At 40.4% G+C, this 21,691-nt stretch overlaps 1 protein-coding gene across 2 annotated transcripts in view; it reads left to right on the forward strand.

Moving 5' to 3' along the window:
* TRIO (trio Rho guanine nucleotide exchange factor) overlaps window positions 1-21,691 on the forward strand; it is a 255,971-nt gene that overhangs the window by 113,338 nt on the left and 120,942 nt on the right. For both annotated transcript variants that reach the window (XM_064506864.1, XM_064506862.1), the window contains exons 11-13: window positions 4,933-5,124; window positions 14,626-14,795; window positions 15,786-15,960. In XM_064506864.1, coding sequence (XP_064362934.1) covers window positions 4,933-5,124; window positions 14,626-14,795; window positions 15,786-15,960 — 537 coding nt within the window. The remainder of the gene's footprint in view (window positions 1-4,932; window positions 5,125-14,625; window positions 14,796-15,785; window positions 15,961-21,691) is intronic.

Raw genomic sequence — 21,691 nt, forward strand, 5'->3', positions numbered from 1 at the left:
AATCTGATTTGTTCTCTACCTACATTTCTAGTTGGCCCAGTTTGGTGAGGGGGGGGTTAAGAGAACCCTAGGTACAATTAGTGGGTTTTAGTAAGCTCTAATCAGAAGTTGAGAGGAAGAAGCATCTGGTGGAGTGTCAGTGACATGACAATGCTTTATCAAATGCAGGAAGCCAATAGCAATGTTGAAGTGTTACTGATCCAAAGCTAACCCTTCATTTTGAGGGGAGCTAAAATAATTCTTTTTTTTCTTCTGTTTCTTCCCTCATCCTTTTTTCACATGAATGAGATGCTAATTTGTCAGCACCATTCAAAGGGATGTTAAAATAAGCTGTGGATAGAAGGGAATAGATGTTCCAGAGTCAATGGACTGTAGGTTCATGCGTTATTTAGTTTGAAATTCTCGTAAAATGAAGACTTGCCTCTCTATTTGATACTTTTTAACAGAAACACTAGATAGTCAAAATGCGGCCGACTAAGAAACTTCCCAAAACTCTAACATATTGACATAAATGGTACAAGTATACTCTTTGAGAAACTTTGACTTTCAATCACTAATGTGAAATTTAGGGTTGTCCCCGCCATGACCTCCTCTGTATCGATGAGACTGTTTAGTCAGTGTCAAGATTCCAACTTCTTTTGACTTAAATGATTCACTTGCAGGGCACAGATTTTCAGCTTAGAAACAGTGGATGCGGATTAATAGTGTGGCTTTATTTCCCTAGGCTTTTTTTCCTGGAATTCTAACTCAGCTTATCCTGTTTCAGCTGTGATTGATGTCTGTTTTTTCTCCAGTAGATGGCTCAAAAATATGAAAGGTATATGGCAAGATTTAATTAGTGGGATCTTTTTCCTCAGCTAAGTTCTTTTCTCTATCTGCAGACTGCATCTGAATAGGGATGCAAACACAGTCTGTTTGGTACAAGAGATACAAGAAAGAGATTCTACTAAACCTTGTTTGAATACCCCTATGGCTTCCTTCCCATCAGCTCTACTTCCTTCTTCAAGGCTGGAATAAAAGCTTGTGTGCTTGAACTAGTTCTTGCTTGGCTGTACTGAAGCGTGTCAAACTAAATATTGTATCAGACTAAAGGTCTCTGTCTTACAGTAGCTTGTGTTTATCAGCAGTTGCACAAAGAAAAGGACTGTACCCTTAAAAAGTTACTCTTACCCCTTCCCAGTTGTCTGAGCCTATTAAATACCTGGAACTGAAGGTTGCAGCAGAACCAATGTGTTTAATAGCCACTGAAGGACTTTTCTTCTCTTAATTAAAACTACTTTTTGAATGCAATTTAATTGCTCCTTAGATGAAAAGTACTTTTGCTTTTTCATTTTGAGTATGTTGCCTGATGCTTAAACTTGATAGCATCCACTACATTTAATGAGTAATCTATCTTCTTCATTTCCTCTCTACCCCTAATGGTTTGTATACCTCAGTTAAATCTCCCTCTATCTGTCTCTCTCTTCCACCCCACCCACATACAGTTCACCAAATTCCAGTGTGTTTGAAAGTCAGTTCATACCTCCTCTCATCTCTCTTGCTGCCCTTTATTTTTTTCTAGCTATGATATGTCCTTTGAACTCTACTTCAGTGTTCACTGCATAGCTTGTTCGTTTCTCTTTCTATTGTCAGTGGTACTCATTTGTGCACTAATCTCTTAAATTTAATTTTTGACTTTTCCATGATGGTGACTTTGCTTTCTAAAAATACGGAGGCTATTTGGTTTTTTTTCTGAAAGATATATAGAAAAGGCTTTTCAATAGGAATACCAGGAAAGAGATGGAATACATTCCTTAGGAAAGTGGTGGGCTCTCTGTTACTGAGAGTAACTCCATTACTTTTTCAACATTTTGGAGAAGGACTCTTGTTACTGACTTTTAGGTATAATTGGTTGTACCTTGGGGCAGAGAGGAATGGACTAGAGGACTTCTTAAAGTTCCTATCAGAGTGACTCTTTTCCTCTGGGATCTGGAGAGGGTGCGATAGTGGAGAAATTCTGAGGAAGGCTTCATCAGTTCCAATACTCCTTCATGGAACAAATTCAATACGGCTCGTTTGTCAATTTAGGAGACAGGCCTAAGCAGCTTCAAGGGTGAACTCCTTCCCTTTCTGCCTGACCCTCGGTATTCTAACCGATGCAACTGTCCTTGTTTCAGCATTTTCAAAACCTTCAAACTCTTCTTGTTTGCCTCCAGGCATTGTTTTGAAGTAAGCGTAGGATTGGGAACAGCAGTAGTTAGTAGAGTGCTCTTATATTTTCTGTGATTTCTATTCTGAAGGGTAATTCATGGTCTACTTAGAAGTTTTTATGCTGTATTTCAGTTCTACTTGGAAGAGAAATTTTAATGGTAAGTCGCGTGTCTGCTGTTAAGATTTGGGAATTGCAGCCCTTTCTGAAGCAGCATCTAGTCTGTGTTAACTTCCAAGTATAGGTAGTTCACCATCAGTTTATAGAAAGGCAAGTCTGTGCCTGGGTGTGTATTATGCAGAAGGTCTCCTGGAATTCATAAACAATGCTTCATATGTGAGATAAAGTTTTTATTAAAGTGGAAAACTTCTCCTTCAGCCATCTGCAGCAGGGTGTGGCTCTTCGGGTTGGTGAAGTAGTTGTTGTTAGAGGAGTGCCTGAAGGCCGTTCAGTCTTGCCTCTTGAACGCATGAGAGCTGTGACTGTGAATCTCAAAACAACATCAGGCTCTGCTCTGAGCCAGCAAGTACCAAACTGATGATCCACAGCACTGAGTCATGCGCTCCCCAGTGAAAAGCGTAGGGTTGTGTTCATCTCTGCAGGCTTTCCCAGTGAAACTAGGGAGGAGTTCTCCACCTCTCACTGCGATTAAAAAGCTGAAGGTTAAAGAAGGGCCAAGATGCTCATAGTTAAAATCAAGGAGCTGCATGGTTTGAATTCCTTACATAAATAAATTGTAATAAATGGAAGGGGAACTCCCTGCTTTCCCTCCCCATACATGAAAGCTGTACTGAGTCATTTAAGCTTGATACTGAGTGTACAAAACCAGGTACTTGGAGCTATTTTCTGGTTTGCTTATTAAAATATGCTCTTGGAAATAGAAGTGATAAGGACACTTCCCATCAGACGCCACTTGCAACTGAGCAGTTCAGAGTCATTTTGTATATGCAAACAAATTATTTTTTTAAACCCCTCACCACCCTTTATTATGAAGCTCTTGACAGATGTGAGGAGCACAAAGACAGAGAAATGATCTGTTCTGAGCGTGTTGTAATTTCCTTGAGAACCTGGAGGAGAACTCTGATTTCCTGGCCCCTAGTTGAGTTTTAGGCCAGGTTTGGATTTAACCTTTGTGGGTATTATTATGTTAATTAGAGGTGTGATACTGTATTTATGGCAAAGAAAAAAGAAAAATTTATTTGCATAGGCTTAATTTATCCTGGCAAACAGCATTTTTACCTGATGCAATTCAGGTTGAGATGACAATGAGGGCAGAAGGGAAAGGAGAAAGGCATAAATTACCTTGACAGAAAATTTTTTTGATAGCTTGTGCTGCAGCCTTATCAAGATGCATGATGTGATATAAGCAAAGTTTCTTTAGGGTAGACTTGGCTTCAATCTTTGTCCTCTCCAGAGGTTAATGTCCTTCTATGCTTTCGTGAGGAGTCCATTCTGAGAACTATTCTAATGTATGAAAACCCAAGGTTAGAAACTAAAAAGAGCACCCAAACTATAGCACATCCTTGGAAACAGTCCTAGTCTAAATTAATGAAAAACCTAAAGATGCAAGCTGCAAGTTCTAAGCTTTAAGGATTGTTTAAAAAAAAAAATCTCTTTTCTCTGGAACATGAATGTCTTAGAATGGGGGAAATTTGGTATCCAGTGTGCTATTTTCTGCTGTGACTGCTCATGTGCTTTTGTTACTCATGTGACTTATTGGGACAATATTCTGCTCTGACACTTATCCATAGTGTACTTCTGATTCTTGTTTCATTTCTACTATTTCACAAACACTGATGCAGTTGACATGGGAATTTTGGATACCTCATTTTCATCAGGATGGATGGAAATTTCTCCTCCTGTGCTTGGTTGCTTTACACCTTTCTGCTGAATGTGTGGATTTGAGGCTAAGTGTCTTTATCAGCAGCTAAGACTTTCTCACCCCTAAAAGTACAATTTGAAAAGTCTTATGGCCATGGTTGTTGCTCATCCAGTGTCAAAATGGGCCTGTTTACAAGTTATTGGACTGATCTTTATTCTAGTTGTGAATATGAAGTACTAATTCCAAGAAGGTATCAATAGGGCAAGTTCTAGGCTGAGGAGACATTCGATTAGACACAGACAAGCAGCTAAGACATAGTTGTTCACAGTGAAATGAAAAAAGGGTCTAGAAATTTAGTAACATTTGTAATAAGACTGTATTCCATAGCCCTTTAAAAAGAAAGAAAAAAGAAAAATAAGGGCCTTTTTGTCCTTTGATTTTCATTACTACTATAGCATAGCAAGAGGAAGGGGTGATAGTTTTAAAGAAAGCCAGAATATGGAGATCTTCGAGTATTTTTCATTTGTACTGCCTTCCAAAAGCAAAGGTAACATAAATTTGTGGTGCTATGAAAGAGAAGCATATTGCAAGAAGACGTTAGTTCACTTTTCTTTCACTATTTTGCATGTTGAAACTGATAGTAACATAATGCTTTGCCTTAGAGAAAGTAAGGCAAGAGCTGCAATCTGCAAATACTCTTCTTAATGCCAGGTATGGAGGGATTTTGTCAGAGAATTAAGTTTAGTACATACTGTTGTTATTCTATTGACATGGAAATATCACATCACCTAATTTATTATGGCTCTATTTATTTTCTGTTAGATTTGCTATTGTAGGCAACAGAACAGAACACTGGCTTTAAAAAAAGACGGAGTGAATTTTTGTTCATTTAATCCTGTGAAACTGACTTATTTCTCTACAGAACACATATACCAATGCAGATAAACTTCTAGAAGCAGCCGAACAGCTGGCTCAGACTGGGGAGTGTGACCCAGAAGAAATCTATCAAGCAGCCCATCAGCTTGAGGACAGGATACAGGATTTCGTTAGGCGTGTAGAGCAACGCAAGATCCTGCTGGACATGTCTGTGTCCTTTCACACCCATGTTAAAGAGGTAAAACTGATGATAAGTCAAGGTCACAACTTTCAACCTTAAAACAAGATCTGTCCAATGATGCTTTTATTGTTACGACCCTGCTATAGGAAGTAATGAACCCATATTGTGTAATGACTTTTGGATTAAGACTTGGTGCAATTTATTGCAGGTCAAGTGGGGGGAGAGTTGGTACACGTTTGTGGTTTTGTGGGTTTTTGTGGGGGGATTTTTGTTTTTCATGAGCAGCTTCTACCTTTGCCGCACAAAGTTAGCGTGCAGCAGCAGAACTGCTTAAAAAACTATTTCTCTCCACCATCCCTTACTTTATGAAGGTTGGAGTAAGTGTAATAGGGTTCCCCAGTGAGCTGGATTGGGGAACTGATATGCCAAGCAAAAAAGAATTCAGCCAAAGCCTTAATTTTCAGCTAAATCACTTTTCTGCTCTGGTTTAGAACACAGATCATATGTATTTAGAGGCTCGTGAAGGCCGGTGGAATGGGCCAGAACCAGAATAAAGATTTTGGTAAGGTTTATTGGCTACTGTTGGTGACACACCTTGACAACTGTAGATTATTGAGTTTTCTGTTAAGAGCTCAGGTGAAATTCTTGCACTGTTCAGATTAGGGGAAGTATGAAAGGCTTTTGGGTCTTGGAATGCCAGAGTTGGTGTCTTTCCCCCATTCGCCCTGTGTAGAGAAATGGTCTATGTTGAGTGGGGCAATATAGTATTCAAAACACTTTCTTCACCAAAACCGTGTACAGGATAAGGGTGGGAGGCTTAGTATTTGTGAACCTCTGCTTTATACTTGAAACAAACTCACAAGGCAGTTGGTCTTTGAAGGAGGTTGAGACTGAATACTTTCTAGCTGTAGACATGAGTACATAGCTCCCCCATCAGTTTTGTGTTACATGCTTGCTGCTACTCCCTCAGGACTCTGTTTGCTTAAGTAAAAAATAAATCCTGTATTCCAAAAACTATCGTAAGCTATTCTTATGGGTCAATGTTTTTGCTTAATTTTTCTCAAGCACTTACTGCTGTTTCAATACTGGTGTGAAGCAGAGGAGCAATCAAGCTGCTGAAATATGTTCATTGTTTCTATAGATTTCTTCATTATCTGTTTTCCTTAGCACCAAAAGGAGCAGCTGGAATGGTATTTAAATGGACAGAGTTGATTGTAGTGATGAAAGATGGAGGCTGTGAAAGGAGTTACAAGGAAGGGGCTTTAAAAAAAAAAAAAAAAAAAGGCGAAAAGGCAGACTGGTCTGTGAGTCACTGCTGAGCAATTCTGGGACGCTGATCCAGATGTGCTGGAATGTTGCCACTCCTCCCCTAGATAATAATGTTTTATTGAAAAAAGATATTCTGTATCTTGATTTATTTCTTCTGGAAAATGGATGTTATTGTGACCCTGTAGGTGCACACAGCTGTTACCATGACAGCCTCTTTGCAGCCTGGACTTTGGGGAAAGGTACTGTGGCTGATGTATAAACGTTGAAATTACTTTTTTTTTTTTTTGTCATGTGGCTGACCTCTATACCTAATGAAGCAGGAAAATTTAAAAAGAGTACTTATTTATGTAAGCAAGACTAGCTTTTTATTTATTTATTTGTATGCTACTTAAAAATATAGGAGAGAGAGTGAGGCAGGTGGTTCATATTCAGTTGACTAGTCCTTTGGTTACAGTGCAAAGAAACAGCAAGCTCAGAGCTGTCTTGTGCTTTTTGTATTGTATTCTGTTTTCAAGAGCGTGTTGTTTATCAAATACGTGCGTGGAACACTGAGATGGCATCACAAAGCCAGATGGAAGATAAAAATGCCCTAAACCTGAAAGTCATCCATGCTTTGTTGGCAGGAGAATTGCATATGTCCTGCTGGATGTGGGAACTTGCTGCATGAATTAGTGCATACCTGTAAGCATGTAACTCTTCTGCTATATCATTAAGAAATTAATGTGTCTGTTTAGATGATGGAGAGGACTTCAGAGCAGTAGGTGGAGGGACTGGTTATTGAACTCCTGAGACATGTTTCAGTTACTTTAAAAAACAAAACAAATCAAAAATCAAATGTTTCACCCTTCAACTGTTCAGGGTGAATTTTGTTTCTTTAAAGTTTTTGGTTTTTTGTTTTTCTGGCCAAAAAATGGGCATGAAAACTAAAACCATGTCTGTGTGTGACATATTGGAGGAAGGAACAAAGCCAAAAAAGTTAGTAGTTTAAGTTGTTGGCTGTTTGGGGGCCTTGAAGTCTAGCTCTGATATCCATCCAGTCCCGATTTTTTTGAAATGGGGTGTTTTGTTTTATTTTTCTTTTTCCCTGGAGGCACTTCCCGTTGAATGAATGTTCCTTTGCTGGATAACAGCATTCCAATATTCCTTTTCCCCTGTAGCCTTATGACTTTTTTGCTTAGAATCTGCTACTTTGAGCTTCGCTGGGAAGTACCAGCCCTGTGGTGCATGCAAAGTACCATTGTGCTGCTCACACTTAATACACCAACACAGCTTCCACTTTCAGAAGCAACCTGCTTGCCCCAAAAGCAGTTGATCCATGTGACACTTCCTGGAAGTAATAGACTTTTATTGTACCTGTGCAAAAAGCATCTGAGTAGCGCATTTGGCAGCCTGCTAAAGTGCGTGCTGGAAGTGCTGGCCGTCTCTGATGTTTCCAGAAGGTCTGTACCCAGGTTATAGGTACACCCTGATAGATCCTGCTCCTTAGGAACATCAGAAAGCAACACAGAAGTTCTCGGGCTCCTGATGGACCAACCTCAGTAGACCAAACTTCTCACAGGGAAAAGAAAATGTGTTCAGGAAAGCCTGAACAGGGAAGCCATAAGTATGATGTTAGGTAATGGTATGGCCATTACTCATTTTGCTTATTGGAGATCCAAGCAAATCAGTTGTTTGCTATATATATAAATTTTGGTTCCATGCTGCTATGTTAATATTAGTTTTAAGCTTGTAACATTGTGAATATTGATTTTTAGCTCCTATGCAAACAGTGAGACATTTCAGTCAGTAAGCCAAATTTTTCAGCAAGTGAAGTAGCGGAAGTTAAGCTTGCCCGCTGGCATGCTTTAAAGTATGTGGGACTATAAATATCCTCATCCAAATCTCTGTGTATTGGAAGTACTGTGTCCTGGCATGCTCCCAGCTTGAGGATGGAAAAATAGATCATCCAGAATTATTGACCATCACAAAACAATGAATCCCTTACGGCTTTTGTGCCTTTGGCATTTATTAGTATGAGAAGAGAGGAGGTGAAATCCAATTTTGCGCTAGAAGTCTTATGCAGCTAAAAAGTAACTTCCCCCAGTAAATAGATATCATAGAAGTTTGTGCACAAAAAGTAGCAGCAAAAGCCATGGTAGTCTATGCAGTGAAATCTTTCACCAAGTAGAGTTGAACAGAATTTTGATGTGAATTCAAATTCTTCCATATATATGTGTGTGTGTGTGTGTGTATGTGTGTATATATATATATATATATATATATATATATATATATATAAACATATGTTATATATACACATACATATGAAATTAAATGGCATCTATATATATAAATGCAATTAAATGGCTCCCTCAGCATCTATGAGTGGGAAGGCCAAAATCATGGCCAAGCCAGGTGTTTGTAGTAGTGCCAAAGACAGCAAATGGATATTTTCTGAACTGGAATAAAATGTGGGAATATAGATCAGAGCTGAATGTATGTGGAAGAGAATGATCCCTTAAGAGCGTGTTGGCTTTTTGCATATAACCTTCTTGTGTATTCTGACAAGTTAATTATAAAATAGCTCAGAGCACTTTTTCTGCGTACACATATGCTCAATGGTGTTACTAGAAGATGCTTTTTTTTCCACCTTACTCAAACTAAACTTTACACCAGAATATATTGAGGTTGAAACAAAGGAAAAAAGTGGAATTGGCTAAGATTGCAGGTACAAAAGCTCACTGTTCCTGAAGAAAACTAATGAAAAAATAGGCGCAAGCTGTTGGAAGAAAGGTGGCATCATTCTGAAGGTGCCAGCGTATGGGAAGGCTGAGGAGGCCGTGCCATGATCATAGCGCTGCTGACTGATCTGCATCTAGCTATGGATTGCGGGCTTTTGAGTCAAAGAAGCTTGTCGACATGGTCTCGCTTTGTCTTGTGACTTGATGCTGGAAATATGGCCTCCTGCATGTTACCCAGTATGCAGAAGCACGTCCGCCTGCAGAGGCTTTTACTGATTTCCTCCAGGGTGAGCCCTGAGGTGACAGCCTAGGTGCTATGGTTGCCCACTTTTCCAAGTATGCAGTTCTGCAGTGTAAATTTGGACGGTGGTAGTGAAGCCCTTCTCTCCAAAGCTGGGACCTGGAGCGCGCCCTTTTCAAGCACCACGCCAACTTTGGGATGCCCTCATATAACTGTTACGGCTCTGTTCCCCTGAGTTTTGTGTGTGTCTGATATTCCTATCATGTAATTACAACGCAGTAGCACTCACTGTGACCAGCCTGGCAAAATTCATGAAATGCAGCGTTGGGTCATTGTTTTGGTATGCTGGTGTTCTTGGGGGCAGTATTCAGGAGAGTGGTTTTGAAACTTGAAACAGGAGAAGCACACTGGGTGGCAGTTTAGTGTGTTGTGTTGCGTTTGGGTGGTTTGGTACAGCTGTAGTCAGGTTACCTAGCCCTGATTTTCTCTCAAGTTTTTTTCAATGATGGTAGTGCCTTGCTTGGAAAAAAAAGGGGTCAAATTTATGGTTTAAAGTCCAGTCATTTTTGAAATAGCATTTGTTCAAGAAGCAGAAATACACCTTTAAACTGTGTAAACTGTGCCGCAGTGTAGAGATGTCTTCTTGTTTGTGTAAGAAGTAGGACAAGTGTTAACAGAGTGCTGGTAGTCGATGTTGCTTCAGGAAGAAGCTTGGCATTGCTTCCAAGATGACTTTGTTCTGAACAGGAAGTTTGCTCAACTATACTTGTAGAACAGGTAGAGGTATTTGAAGCTTTTTTAAGGGAATTAGATCTAATTTTCAAAAAAAAATATGCATTTAGTATCTTAAATGTCACTGAAAGACGCTGGAGGACAAACTCCTGAGGCTTTAACATCTCAACTTTTTGGTGTTAATAAGGTGCGGGTTTTTGTCTGCTGCACGTCCAGAAAGCCAAGGCTTACAGGCACACATGCACATGTATGCCCACCCACTCTGCCCAGACATACTTGTTGGGGAATACTGTTGTAACATTTGGCCTTGTACAAATAACAGCTCCTTAAGTAATGGTGCCTGGGGTAATACACATACTGTAATGCTGTGCTGTGGGGGGGGAGGGGGGAGGAATTAACAGTTTTTAAATACGGAAGCTCCATGCCTTTCTCTGCCTTAACTCCCTGAAAAGGCTAATTGCAGATCCAAAAAGCTGGTGATATAAACATGAAAAACAGAAATAATTGTGAAACAGATTGACAGATGGTTACCTTTTAAAAAAAAAAAAAAATCTGAACTGGGGAAGATATTTGGTAGCAAGCGATTGGTCTCTGATTATGCCCAGTAAAATACCTTAAGATCAATATCGAAGGCTTATTTAGCTGCAGTCTTTCAGGAGATTGCAGGGATGGGACTTAAATGGATGAAGGCCCATGATGAAAACACTGAGACTTCCAGGATGTGGCAGACAATTAAGCAAATGCTATCTCAGTGACTAATGGCATGCTCCCAAGAACTTGGGAAAGAGGTAGCACAGGATGCAGGCTCATTCAAGCAGATGTTTCTTAGGCTGTGCCTATATTTAGATCAAGAAAAAATATGTTGGGTAAAACATTTGTCTGTCAGGGATCCAGAATTTGATTTCCCTGTCCAGTTTCAATTCTGCTAAGATGTGAAGAGCAGATAAAAGGCAAAAAGGCTCATTCAGTGACTGGGTGTAGTTACTTACACAGTCCTCTCACCCCGCTGTACGTTAAATTTCTCAGTGCCACTGGGTAAAGCTCTTCCTAAGGTCATAGGACTCAGTGGTATGTTTGGTCTTCGTGCTCTGTCCTTTACAGAGTAATAAAAAGACATGACTGGAAGTTGCTCAAAAAATTCACACTGGAAGAAAGGTAATAGCTTTTCAATGACAAGATTTTCATTAGGTTCTTGTTGCTAAGCTCTGTTTTGTTAAGTGATGTGTTACCTCAAAAAATGAACTAAAAAAATCTGTACTTCTGCTCTGATGAACATGTGTGTGTACACTCATCTCTGCTGATTCCCCACAGTGAACTTCTTGATTTCTTTTGGCTTTGCTAAGCAAGGCTTTGCTCCATGGTACTGCCTTCATCCTTAGTTTTGTATCAAGAAGCAAGGTCAACGAAGTAATTTACAGTGTAGGCAGTGCTCATTCTGGGCTTGAAACTTTGTGCAAGTCAGCTGGCTACACCAGTTGTGCCTAAGTGCCCCTGAGCAGATTGCGAGAACACGCATCCAGCTCCGGTAACCTGACAGTTGTTTCTCTGTTGTGCCGTTATGCTAACTCTTGTGTATAGGCTGCATCACTTCGAGGTTATTTTGAGGGGAAGCTCTTTGTCAGAAACTTACTTAGTGGGAAAGGATAAAAAGTTTTCTTGATAATGTATGAGAAAGAATAACTATCAGTGTGGAAGTGTCACAAAGCTGTTTAGTCGCTTCAGAAATGACTTAAACTGTTCCACTTTCACTAGCCTATGAATCACAGCTAGATGAGTAATGCATATTAATTACTATCGCTGTTCCTCTGCACATTCGCAAAATGCTTTTCCTGCCCATGCAGAGGGCGACTCGGCTAATGAACTAGCAAATGCAGTATCCTTTCAAGCCCCTTGGTCTGTCTTGGGGGACAAGAGACCATGTTTACAGTCATGCTGATTGTCTCCCAAGGAGCTAGTTCTCCATTTCTGGCAGCCAGATCCCGAGCCAGTCCACATGACCCTCTGCTGTGCCAGTGTCCACATCCTTCTGCTTTAGGTGGTGCTGGGGACCAGCTCTGTGGAGTGAAAAGCCTGCTTGTTCTTTTTTGGCTCTGTCTCTGGTACCCAGGGTGAGCGTGAAGGGAGATATTCACATGGACTGTACATCAGCGGCCCAGCAGTGCCAAGCTTCATTGATCCTGCCGGGTCCTCTGCACCCCGGTACAGAAGTGGCTGAAGCACACTTCAGGAGTTAGTACCACTGAGGCGAGATGTCCGTCACACGGGTGTGATGGGAGGCTCGGCCACAGAAGAGCTGCGAGAAAAATTGGGAGTTGTTCTCAGACCTTCCTTGAGTTGCAGTGCTTGTAAGGGAGCCAAGGGTCAAACTTAATATAGTCCAAGAGGCTCAAAATGGCTTTAATTCCAGTTTGTCTGTGATAAATGTCTCTGAAAATTAGGCTGCTTCTAAGCCAGTTTAAATAGTGCAGTAAGCACAAGGCAGAGCTCTTCCAGCTAGTACTGAATTTGTTCGATCTGCAGTCGACAGCAAAGTGTTATACTCTCTCTTTAACTAATATAATTACAGAATTGCAAGCTGCACTAATTTTGTGTACAAACCAGCTTGCTTGGAAGATCTCTAACACAGTATCCTATTTTTCTGGTTCAGACATACGCTTCATAAGTTGAGAGGGGAGGAAAACATGTCTTCTGGGCACTGAAACCTGAGTAAAGTTTTCAGTTTGTATTGTCAAGCTACTTGATCTGAAGTTTCTATTTTCTTGTAATGAAATTTGTACTCTGAAGTATGTATTTGGAAAAATAATAAATGACAATCGGGTGCTGCATTGGGTTATGCTGGAATGAACACTGCCGACTGCTTTTGGCACACGTGGTAAGTTTTATTCATGCGTGCTCCTTTTGTTAAGAAAGACTGCTGTGACTTGAGACTGTAATGTGTATGAATATGGAATTGCATTCAGATATGTGACAGTCGTCACCTCTGAAGCATATGTGTAGTCAGAAGAATGTAGCGCACGTGAATAGGCAGTTCTGTTTTCTTTTTTTAGCAACATACTTGGTAGAAAACACAGTTTGGTTAAATCCCCTTAATTTTTTCTGATTTGTGAAAATTGAGCCTGTAGCTTGCTACTCTCAAAACCTACTGTAAGATGTATATAAGGCTCTAAAATATATGGGAACAAACATTTGGTTTTAAAATAAAGTTTTACTAGAACTGGTTGTTCAAAACTTAGACTCCTTCATTGAATTTTCTATTTTAATGTAGCTGCATTGGTAGTTAGAAAGTCTTTATGAGCAAAATGTTATACAGACAACAGCATGAAATAGACATTTCTATAGAAACAAATGAAGAAAAAATTGCTTTTACTGTCTTCGAAGTTAAGCTGGTTTGCTTACTATCTGTATTTTAACTATGTTAACATTTTAATCAGGTTCAAGATTAATTAAGCCTGTTTGTATTTCTAAAATGTATAAAGGCAGAGATTAAAATGTCAAAAGATCTTAATGCTTTCAGTCAAAACAGAGTTGCCATTTCAGGATAAAAAATTAGTCGTTGCTCTTGGAATCACTTACAGAATTTGAGAAGCAATGCTAGGAGAGAGGAGGGACCTGATGTGAGCCCTTCCTGAGAGAAGAGCTGTTGCGCTGCATGGCAGGCGCTCACAGGGGTACCGCGGGAGGCAGGCACGCTCTCTCTGTTCGAGCAAAGGTTTTATCGTTTGCCCAGGAGATGCCTGATAGTCCGCTGGTTAAAATTTTCCACAGAGAGCTTAGGGTGTAACAGCTTCCCTCATAAAATTGTGGAAGAGACCAGAGTCTGATTCAAGTGACACTAATAATACTTAGCCAGCATATACCTAGGGAATTTTCCATATGCTACAACACGTGATTAGTTCTGTACAGAGGTGCATGCATATGTTAAGGGGGGAAAAAAAAGTGAAGAAATTGGAATTAACTGGCTTAACTACTTGTGATGATTTTTGCTGTAACAGTGGTAAATTGAAGTGAACAGGGTCATCATCATAGCTGTAGAGATCATACTAGAAAGTAAGTGGGTTTTTTACATTTGATTTCTCTCTGTAGAGATGAGGAGATACCGAAATTTTGTTTTCTGAAATCTCCCTTTCCCTCTTTTTGAAGGCCACTGAAAAGTGTCATGTTATCTGTGTGCATGTGTCAGCCTGGCAGTGCAAATGTGGTGGTGGCCACAATACATCTCCCTTCCTTCCTTCCTTCCTTCCTTCTCTCAGGGAGGGTTACCATAGCATTTCCCTGCCGGTGCCTCTCTTGCCGCGCTGCAGATGGGATTAGTGCTACGAATGCGCTGCTGCTCCCTCGCAGACACTCAGGACTGTAGAAGGAAAATGGGAAAGAAAGGGTGACTTAGCAACACGGGTGGAACTTTCCTGGTATTTCCAACAAGTAGAAACCTTAGTTTGAACAAAGGATGCTTTTTCTTGAAATGAGGATGGGATTTTCCTATGAAGAGAAACAAATCCTGTTTTCCCCTCTGTCTGTTTTTCCTGTCCAGGCAGGCTGATTTGGAATAGTGTCCGCCTGATCCTGGTACTTGTTTTTTTTTTTTTCCTCCTTTAGCTGTGGACATGGCTTGAAGAGTTGCAGAAAGAGCTGCTTGATGATGTTTATGCTGAGTCTGTGGAGGCTGTCCAAGACCTGATTAAACGTTTTGGTCAACAGCAGCAGACCACTCTGCAGGTTACAGTCAATGTCATAAAAGAAGGCGAAGATCTCATACAGCAACTAAGGTAACACATCTTTGAATCCAAATAACCTTGTGTCTTTTGAGATTTTACTGTTTGTAAAACATCAGGCCTTCTGGCATATCTCTAATATTCTGCGAGTCTCTTCCTATTCTGAGGGTAGAGATGACGACTAAAAGATGTGACCTATAAATAAATTCTATAAATATTAGGACTACGTTTATGTTTCATTCAGTACCGATTGTCTCTGTTTACAGGAAGCTCGGCTCATAAACACTACCTTCACCAGAAGGAGATCTTGTTCACATAAGCTACCTTTGTGATAGGAGCAATTGTATGTCTTCATAGACTTGTAGGGCTCCACAGGGCTTGAATCCTGAGCAGTGGTCCTTTTATTTTTAAAATGACACTTGAAATAGTTTTGCACACTGATCTGTAACTCTTATCCAGCAAAGACCACTGGTTTGCAGTCAGTTTTATTCAATAACAATCTTTATAAATTCAGGGACTTTCTGCACTGGTACGTCACGTTTGTTGCAGGAATTGATGCCATCCTATCTGAATTTGTGGTTTTTATATTAAAGTAAAAGATCAGAGTGTGTGTTCTTTTTTTTTTTTTTTCCTGTTTCCTCTCCAAATTTCTAATTCGGATTTTTTCACTGCCAGGAAGGCTCCAGTGGAGTAAACAGTTATCATATGCCACTTCCTTTTCACAGTAAAAGGATTTGTCCCTGGTTTTAAATTTTATTCCTCCTGTAAACAGAAGGTCCTTAAATGTTGCACTGGTCAAAAAATGAAAGTAATCTCATTTCTTAAAATTCTTTCGACTATTAAAACTTAATTTGGATGTTGTCTTAACAGAGATTCTGCTAACAAAGATGTACAAATTTAGCCTTCGTGTAATGTGACTTGGACTAATGCTTTTATATATAAAAAAAAAAAAAAACTCTTGTATTCCATGGTCATGTATAGAATCTAAATTGTGTTGCTTTTTTTTTTTTAATACTCTTTCCCCTCTCTCCCTTCTTTGAATAGGGATTCTGCCATTTCTAGTAACAAGACCCCCCATAACAGCTCTATCAATCACATAGAGACAGTCCTGCAGCAGCTGGATGAGGCCCAGTCTCAGATGGAGGAGCTTTTTCAAGAGCGAAAGATCAAGCTTGAGCTGTTCCTGCAGCTCCGGATCTTTGAAAGGGATGCAATAGATGTGAGTGTCTGCTTTGAGTTGCACAGGACTGACTACTCCTGCTCTCACTGTGTGGGAACATTTATACCAAGACGGTTGCGTAGTTGCATTAACATGTGGCTCAACTGACTGGTGGGTTTAGTTCTCACCTGAACTTTCTGATTTGCTTTTGTCTTGCATGTGAAAGACTCGGCAGAGCTCAGAGCTGGGCTCTTTGGTATTAAATCCCAGCATGCATTTGAGCAAGTGTCTTGTTGTGTGTTGTCATGTAAAATCGTGTGTACCAGTTACTTCATCTGGCAAGTATGGTTTGAATATCAAGCTGCCTTGATATTATAACTGGTAGGCGTATAGTAAGTATGGATGATAAGACTTGCAAGATGCTTTAGTACGGAAGCTCTAAACTGTTGCTTTGTCATAATCTCTCTCTTCCTTTTCTTTTCCATATCAGCAGCCCTTTTTTCAGTTGACAACTACAAGTGGTGTTTGGAATTCTATTTTAATCTTTGGGAATGCTGTTAAGGACTGTGTGCCCTCACCCCGCTTCAATAAGACTCTTTCCCAGCTCTAAAAATAATGCAAGCAGTTGTAGTTGGTGTGTGGTCTCTACCCTGCAAAAGTTCAGTCTGTTTTCAGACTGTCCAAATTTTGGAGCATAGTTATAGCAATATCAGTTGTGAAGTTTATGGTTGTGTATAGAAGCATGTATACAAACAGATACGAAACTCCGCACGTAGCTTATGTTAGTGGAATTGCACTATAAAGTTTCAGCTAAGTCGATTGTATGATCTTTGTAAAACCTCTAGTGCTGCACACAGTGACTAAAATGGAGCCATTACTTTCAGAGCTTCAAGGGTATCTATTGGTGCATGACCCTGTCTGACTATGTAACAGTTTACCTTGGGGCTCTGAAAACCAGGAGTTGCAGCCCTAACTTTACCCCTTCCCTGGCAGATAGTAAAAGCTGCAACAGTCAATTTAAGTAGGAATGGAGCAAGGGTAAAGAGGCAACCAGCGGAAGTGATAGCTCTTCAGGTGTTTTCTTAAGATTAGATTTCATTGCTGGATGCTGGTTTAGTCAAGCAGATTGTCACATGCAATGCAGGAATAGGCAGATGCAGTTCCTTGATCTGTGCCCACAGAGGAAGTAAGACCGTACACTGTACAGTAATAACTCTAATGTAAGGGAAGACTAAAAAGGTTCTCTATTTTGCAGTTCATGCTGGGGAGATGAAACTAGCCTGCAGGGACTTTACTGCTTTGATTATGTGAGAGCAGCTGTCTTGAACATGCAAAGGACAGGCCGGACCAGTTTGGTAGAGCAATGATTGTGATAATTAGTTGAATGACTAGTATATGTGGAGTGGCATAAAAGATATCTCCGTGTTACAAGATTGTCAGCAGTTTTGCCATCTACATAGATGCGGTCTCTAGTGCTCGATGGGGTCTGTGTGACGTTTTTGGGTAGAACACTAAACTGGAGGGAATGGGGAGGGAGGAGCAAGGGCTGGTAAGAAAATCAAAGGCAGAATTAGGTTCAGAGTTTGTGAGGTTCACATTTAGGTGGCCACTCTCTGCTATAGGTGACCTAAACCAGAATTTTACAATAGCAGAAGGTCAGTGGCAGGCAGAGTCCTGCTTTGCAGGTGTGCTCTGGTCCTTCAGTGCAGTATAGCATCTGTGTAGATAGCAATATTGCTGTGTATATCATTTGATGATGCCTATAGGATTTTGCAGTGGAAAGCTGCATTATCCTAACTTGATAGTTCTTGCTTTTTCTAAAGTTCATACTTGGCATGCTTTCCATTTTGGCATGTACAATGTAAAGCAATGCACCAGTTACTGTGTTGAAAGAGTTGGTGCGCCTTCTCTGGCATGGAAACAAAAACTAGGCTTATTTAAGATTGCCAAGGAGCCCTCCAGGGAAGAAGTTGGGCTGTGATGACCTGGCTAAAGTGTCTTCAGCAAAATGTTGGGTGTCTTGCTGTCTCTGTACCTGTGCTCACTCTCAGCTTCCTCAGCAAAACCTAGTTCTCCTCTCCCTCTACCTGAAGGCAGACATCTATTTGGAAACATCCTGGAAGAAAATGCAGAGAGTAGTTCCAGGTCGGTTATTTGAAAGCAGAAGTTCAGATGAAGTAACATGAAAGTGAGGAGGAGCCAATATTTTCATACCAGCTAGGAACCTGTGAGCCTTGTTTTGACATCCTGCTTTGTCACAGATTTTGTGCAACTGGCCCAGTCAGTTAAGACTTGCCTATAGGGGCAGTTTGTTCAGGGTAGCATCCTGTGGGCACAGTTTTTGTGGAAGGAGTGTAGTGTTTCTAGCTTTGCTTAGTGTGTGCAAAATAACACAGGTTAAAATGGAATGAAAGATACCCTGGGACCCTGCAGGTTCTCACTGTGCAGCTGTGCTCCTGGGGCAGGTGGTGAGGTTTGCTGCCAGGGTTAGTCCCCCTCTTCTTGTTCCTTTTCCTCCCTGGATTTACCAAATACTCTTTTAGTTTCTTTTAGTTGATGACTTTTATCTTGCAGCTGTTCAGATTATGCTGCTTCTCTGATGTTACTCTAACTACAGCGCTATCCGCTTTTTGCCCCTTGGTCTTGGCCTATAAGCTTGACCCTCTCTATCCTTAGTAAGCTTGGAAGTACCACTGCTGTGAGGTATTCAAAGGATTGTGTTGTGAATGCCTGTACTAACTGAAGGCAAAGCAAAGGAGCAAATAATGCCCATGAAGAGTCCCTTCTTAGGGTGGACAAGTATTTGCAGCATAGAGAAGCTATACATGGGCCTAGACAGCAGAAAGGTAGCACTGGTAGCAATGAATATAGCCTACAATATGTGCTTTTGGGGATGTGTAGATTATTGCATCTATGTCTGTGTGTTTCCACTTGTCCATGACTTAAATACCTCTAGGCCTATGTCATGGCTCCAGACAAAGCATACAAGACACATTTCAAGCCACAGCTTTATCTCTGCTCTATTTTTGGGCCATACTTACAGGATGCCTGTTCAGTTATCCAGCTGAAAAGGCAAGGATGCAAGATGCTGGGTCACAGACTTCACTTTTTCCCTTCCTTCCTTTTTCTTTCTCCTCCAGTACATAATTTTCCAGGTCCTGGTTAGCATTCAGTTGGCCCACAGAATGATACTTAGGCCCTTCTGAAGAGAGATCTGTGGTTCCTAAATTCTTTCCCAGTCAGTGTGAAAGAGTCTGCACCCTTTCAGTGTTGTACCCTGCCTTATTTCCTGTCACTGTCCCCTAGGTTTTAACAAATGTAAAAGTATGTCAGGCAGCTCACACTGCACACTGGGGACTTCCTGAACAGATGATATGGTAAGTGGTTTCCCTGTGTTTATGCTAAGCTATCCATTTCCTGAAGAACAGAATTAATTTGCGATTCAGTTACTCTAATTGTCTACTGGAGTCATTCATCTTTGTTCTGTTTCATTAATGCTAATTGTGTTGACGAAACTTTAAAAACGAAATGGGAGCTTGCTCTAGAAGTGTCTTGTTCAAAGCAGAAATTCTAGGGGAAGCCCTGAAGAATGTGGGCGGAGAGCACTTAATGCACTTTTTTTTTTTAACGGCCATCAACACCTTCAGATTTGCACTGCGGGATCATAATGGTTGAATAGATCACCTTGAGCCACCCAATTACTGCTGAGAAAGTGTGTAAGGATTTCTGATATTGTTAAGATACTTGGCTATGATGTGGACTAGGGCTTCCTGTCTTTTGAATGAGTGTAGGACTAGCCATGCTGGCATGATTTATTTATATCATGGGTTTTCTCATGCTTTTGAAGGGAACAGGGAATGCCATGCACTTGCATTGAGTGTTTCAGGCTAGTTCAGAGAATGTGTGGGCTGTAGTCTTAACCTCGGGCTTGCAAAAAATAACATGGGAGCAAGTTACACTTCTTAAAATGCTGTTCTTTGGGGGCAGTATCACTGAAAACTTCTGAAGTGACACAGTGCTGACCTCTTAAAACTACCTGTCATTCATGTCAAGCACAGTGAATCCCAGGATAGTATGAGAGGATGTAGTGACTGCAGTCTACTTAAAATCAATCGTTCCATTAATATAAAAATGCTTAAGCTTAACCACAATACTTTCCTGCTGTAAGTGATTGGCCTTTGATGTTTATTACTTTATTTTCACTCAGTCTGACAGTAAGCTGCTGGCGTCTTGGGGCAGGGGAGGCATTGGTTTTGTTTTTAAAACAGTAGCACAATGTGCCATGTTAAACCGAAGCCAGTTTTTAATGATATTTAGACTCTATAAAAGATAGCAGAGTTCTGAGTTTAACACTCAGATTTTTCAGTTTGACCAAGTCTAGCTATAATTATTTCTTAAGGATAACTTAAGAATATTACCTGAACTAGTTGAAAATGGGATGGTAAATCTGATGGCTGAGAATTTTCCGTAATGCAAAGGATGGTTTGAGGAAGCAAATTTTAGACTACCTTTGCTGTTTTTAGTAATGAATGAACACTCAGCTATCCCAGACTGAGACGTAACGGAAAACATATTCATGTTGATGATATTTGTGGTTATTGAGGTGCCTCCAGTGAAAAGTAACAGCACCATCACTAAGTGGTTTGTTACGTAGTTTGAAGAGATCTGTTGTGTAATATTTTGTAGAAAGTATGCCAGCCTCATTAAGTTGCATAGAAATTAGTATGTACCTATAAAAGTAGAAAACAATCCCATTTTACAACCAAAGCTATGGCAACATGTGGTTTTTCCAATAATAAGAAATCTTGCTCTCCTTTACCGACCTGTGTATTTCAAGGGGTAGCTCACTCACGTTACTGTGTAATGAGAAACTAAATAACCAAAAGCGTATCCCAGAGTGGATGTTCTAGAGGAAGAGTTTGGGAGCTCCTGAAGATGAGCTGGCAAGAGCAGGTCTGAGGCGTCTGAGAGCAGGAAAGAGGATTAGCAGGAGCAGAGTGATTTCTCGGGCTGGATCATTAGGAAGACTTAAAGTTTGTAAAATGCTTTAGATCAGCTGAAGGGAGATGAACAGAGGGAAGGTAATGAGACGTACTGGAAATGGACCGAGTTAAAGGAATATAAATGGAAATTGTGAAGGATTTTGTAGGGGCAGGGGGAGTTTGCGTGTGTGTTTGGGGAGGAAACCATTCATAACGCATGAATAGGTTGTGTACGTGATGTTCAGAGCGCACACAGTAGAGACGAAAAAAGCTGTGAGCAGTGGATAAAAGCCTTGACCTGTATATTTTCCTATATCCCTTGTCCATCAGTCTTTCTGTTTTCAATGTTGCCTCTGAAACATGAGTTTCTGCCAGTTTTCACTTGGGTAGGGGTTGGCTGATCAGGATTAGGGACTGCAAATAGCTATGCTGATTGTTAGGCATCTCCCTTCATGGCATGATGCAAAACTTGAATGCTTAGTGAATCAGGTAAGATTTTTGCAAATCATCTTTAAAACAAAGTAGCTCACTGATGCCACAATTTTAAAATAATTGCTTAAGGTGTCCAATTTTTATGGCATCAGATGAGCAGAATGAAAACAAGCCATTGAGAGATTGTAGCCAACTACAGAAACTTTATACAGACAGTTTAGCCTTGCTTTATCCTCAATTCAGTTTTCTTTTGCAGGGTTCATTCTCCTGGAATTTCTGTTATAATTGAATTGTCTTAGTAATTTGCAGCTGAACAACTCGGAAAGCATAGTGGCATACTCCTTTTGCTGACAGCAAATGACACTTGTTAAATATTT

This window comes from Dromaius novaehollandiae, chromosome 2 (assembly GCF_036370855.1).
Source record: "Dromaius novaehollandiae isolate bDroNov1 chromosome 2, bDroNov1.hap1, whole genome shotgun sequence".
NCBI lineage: Eukaryota > Metazoa > Chordata > Aves > Casuariiformes > Dromaiidae > Dromaius > Dromaius novaehollandiae.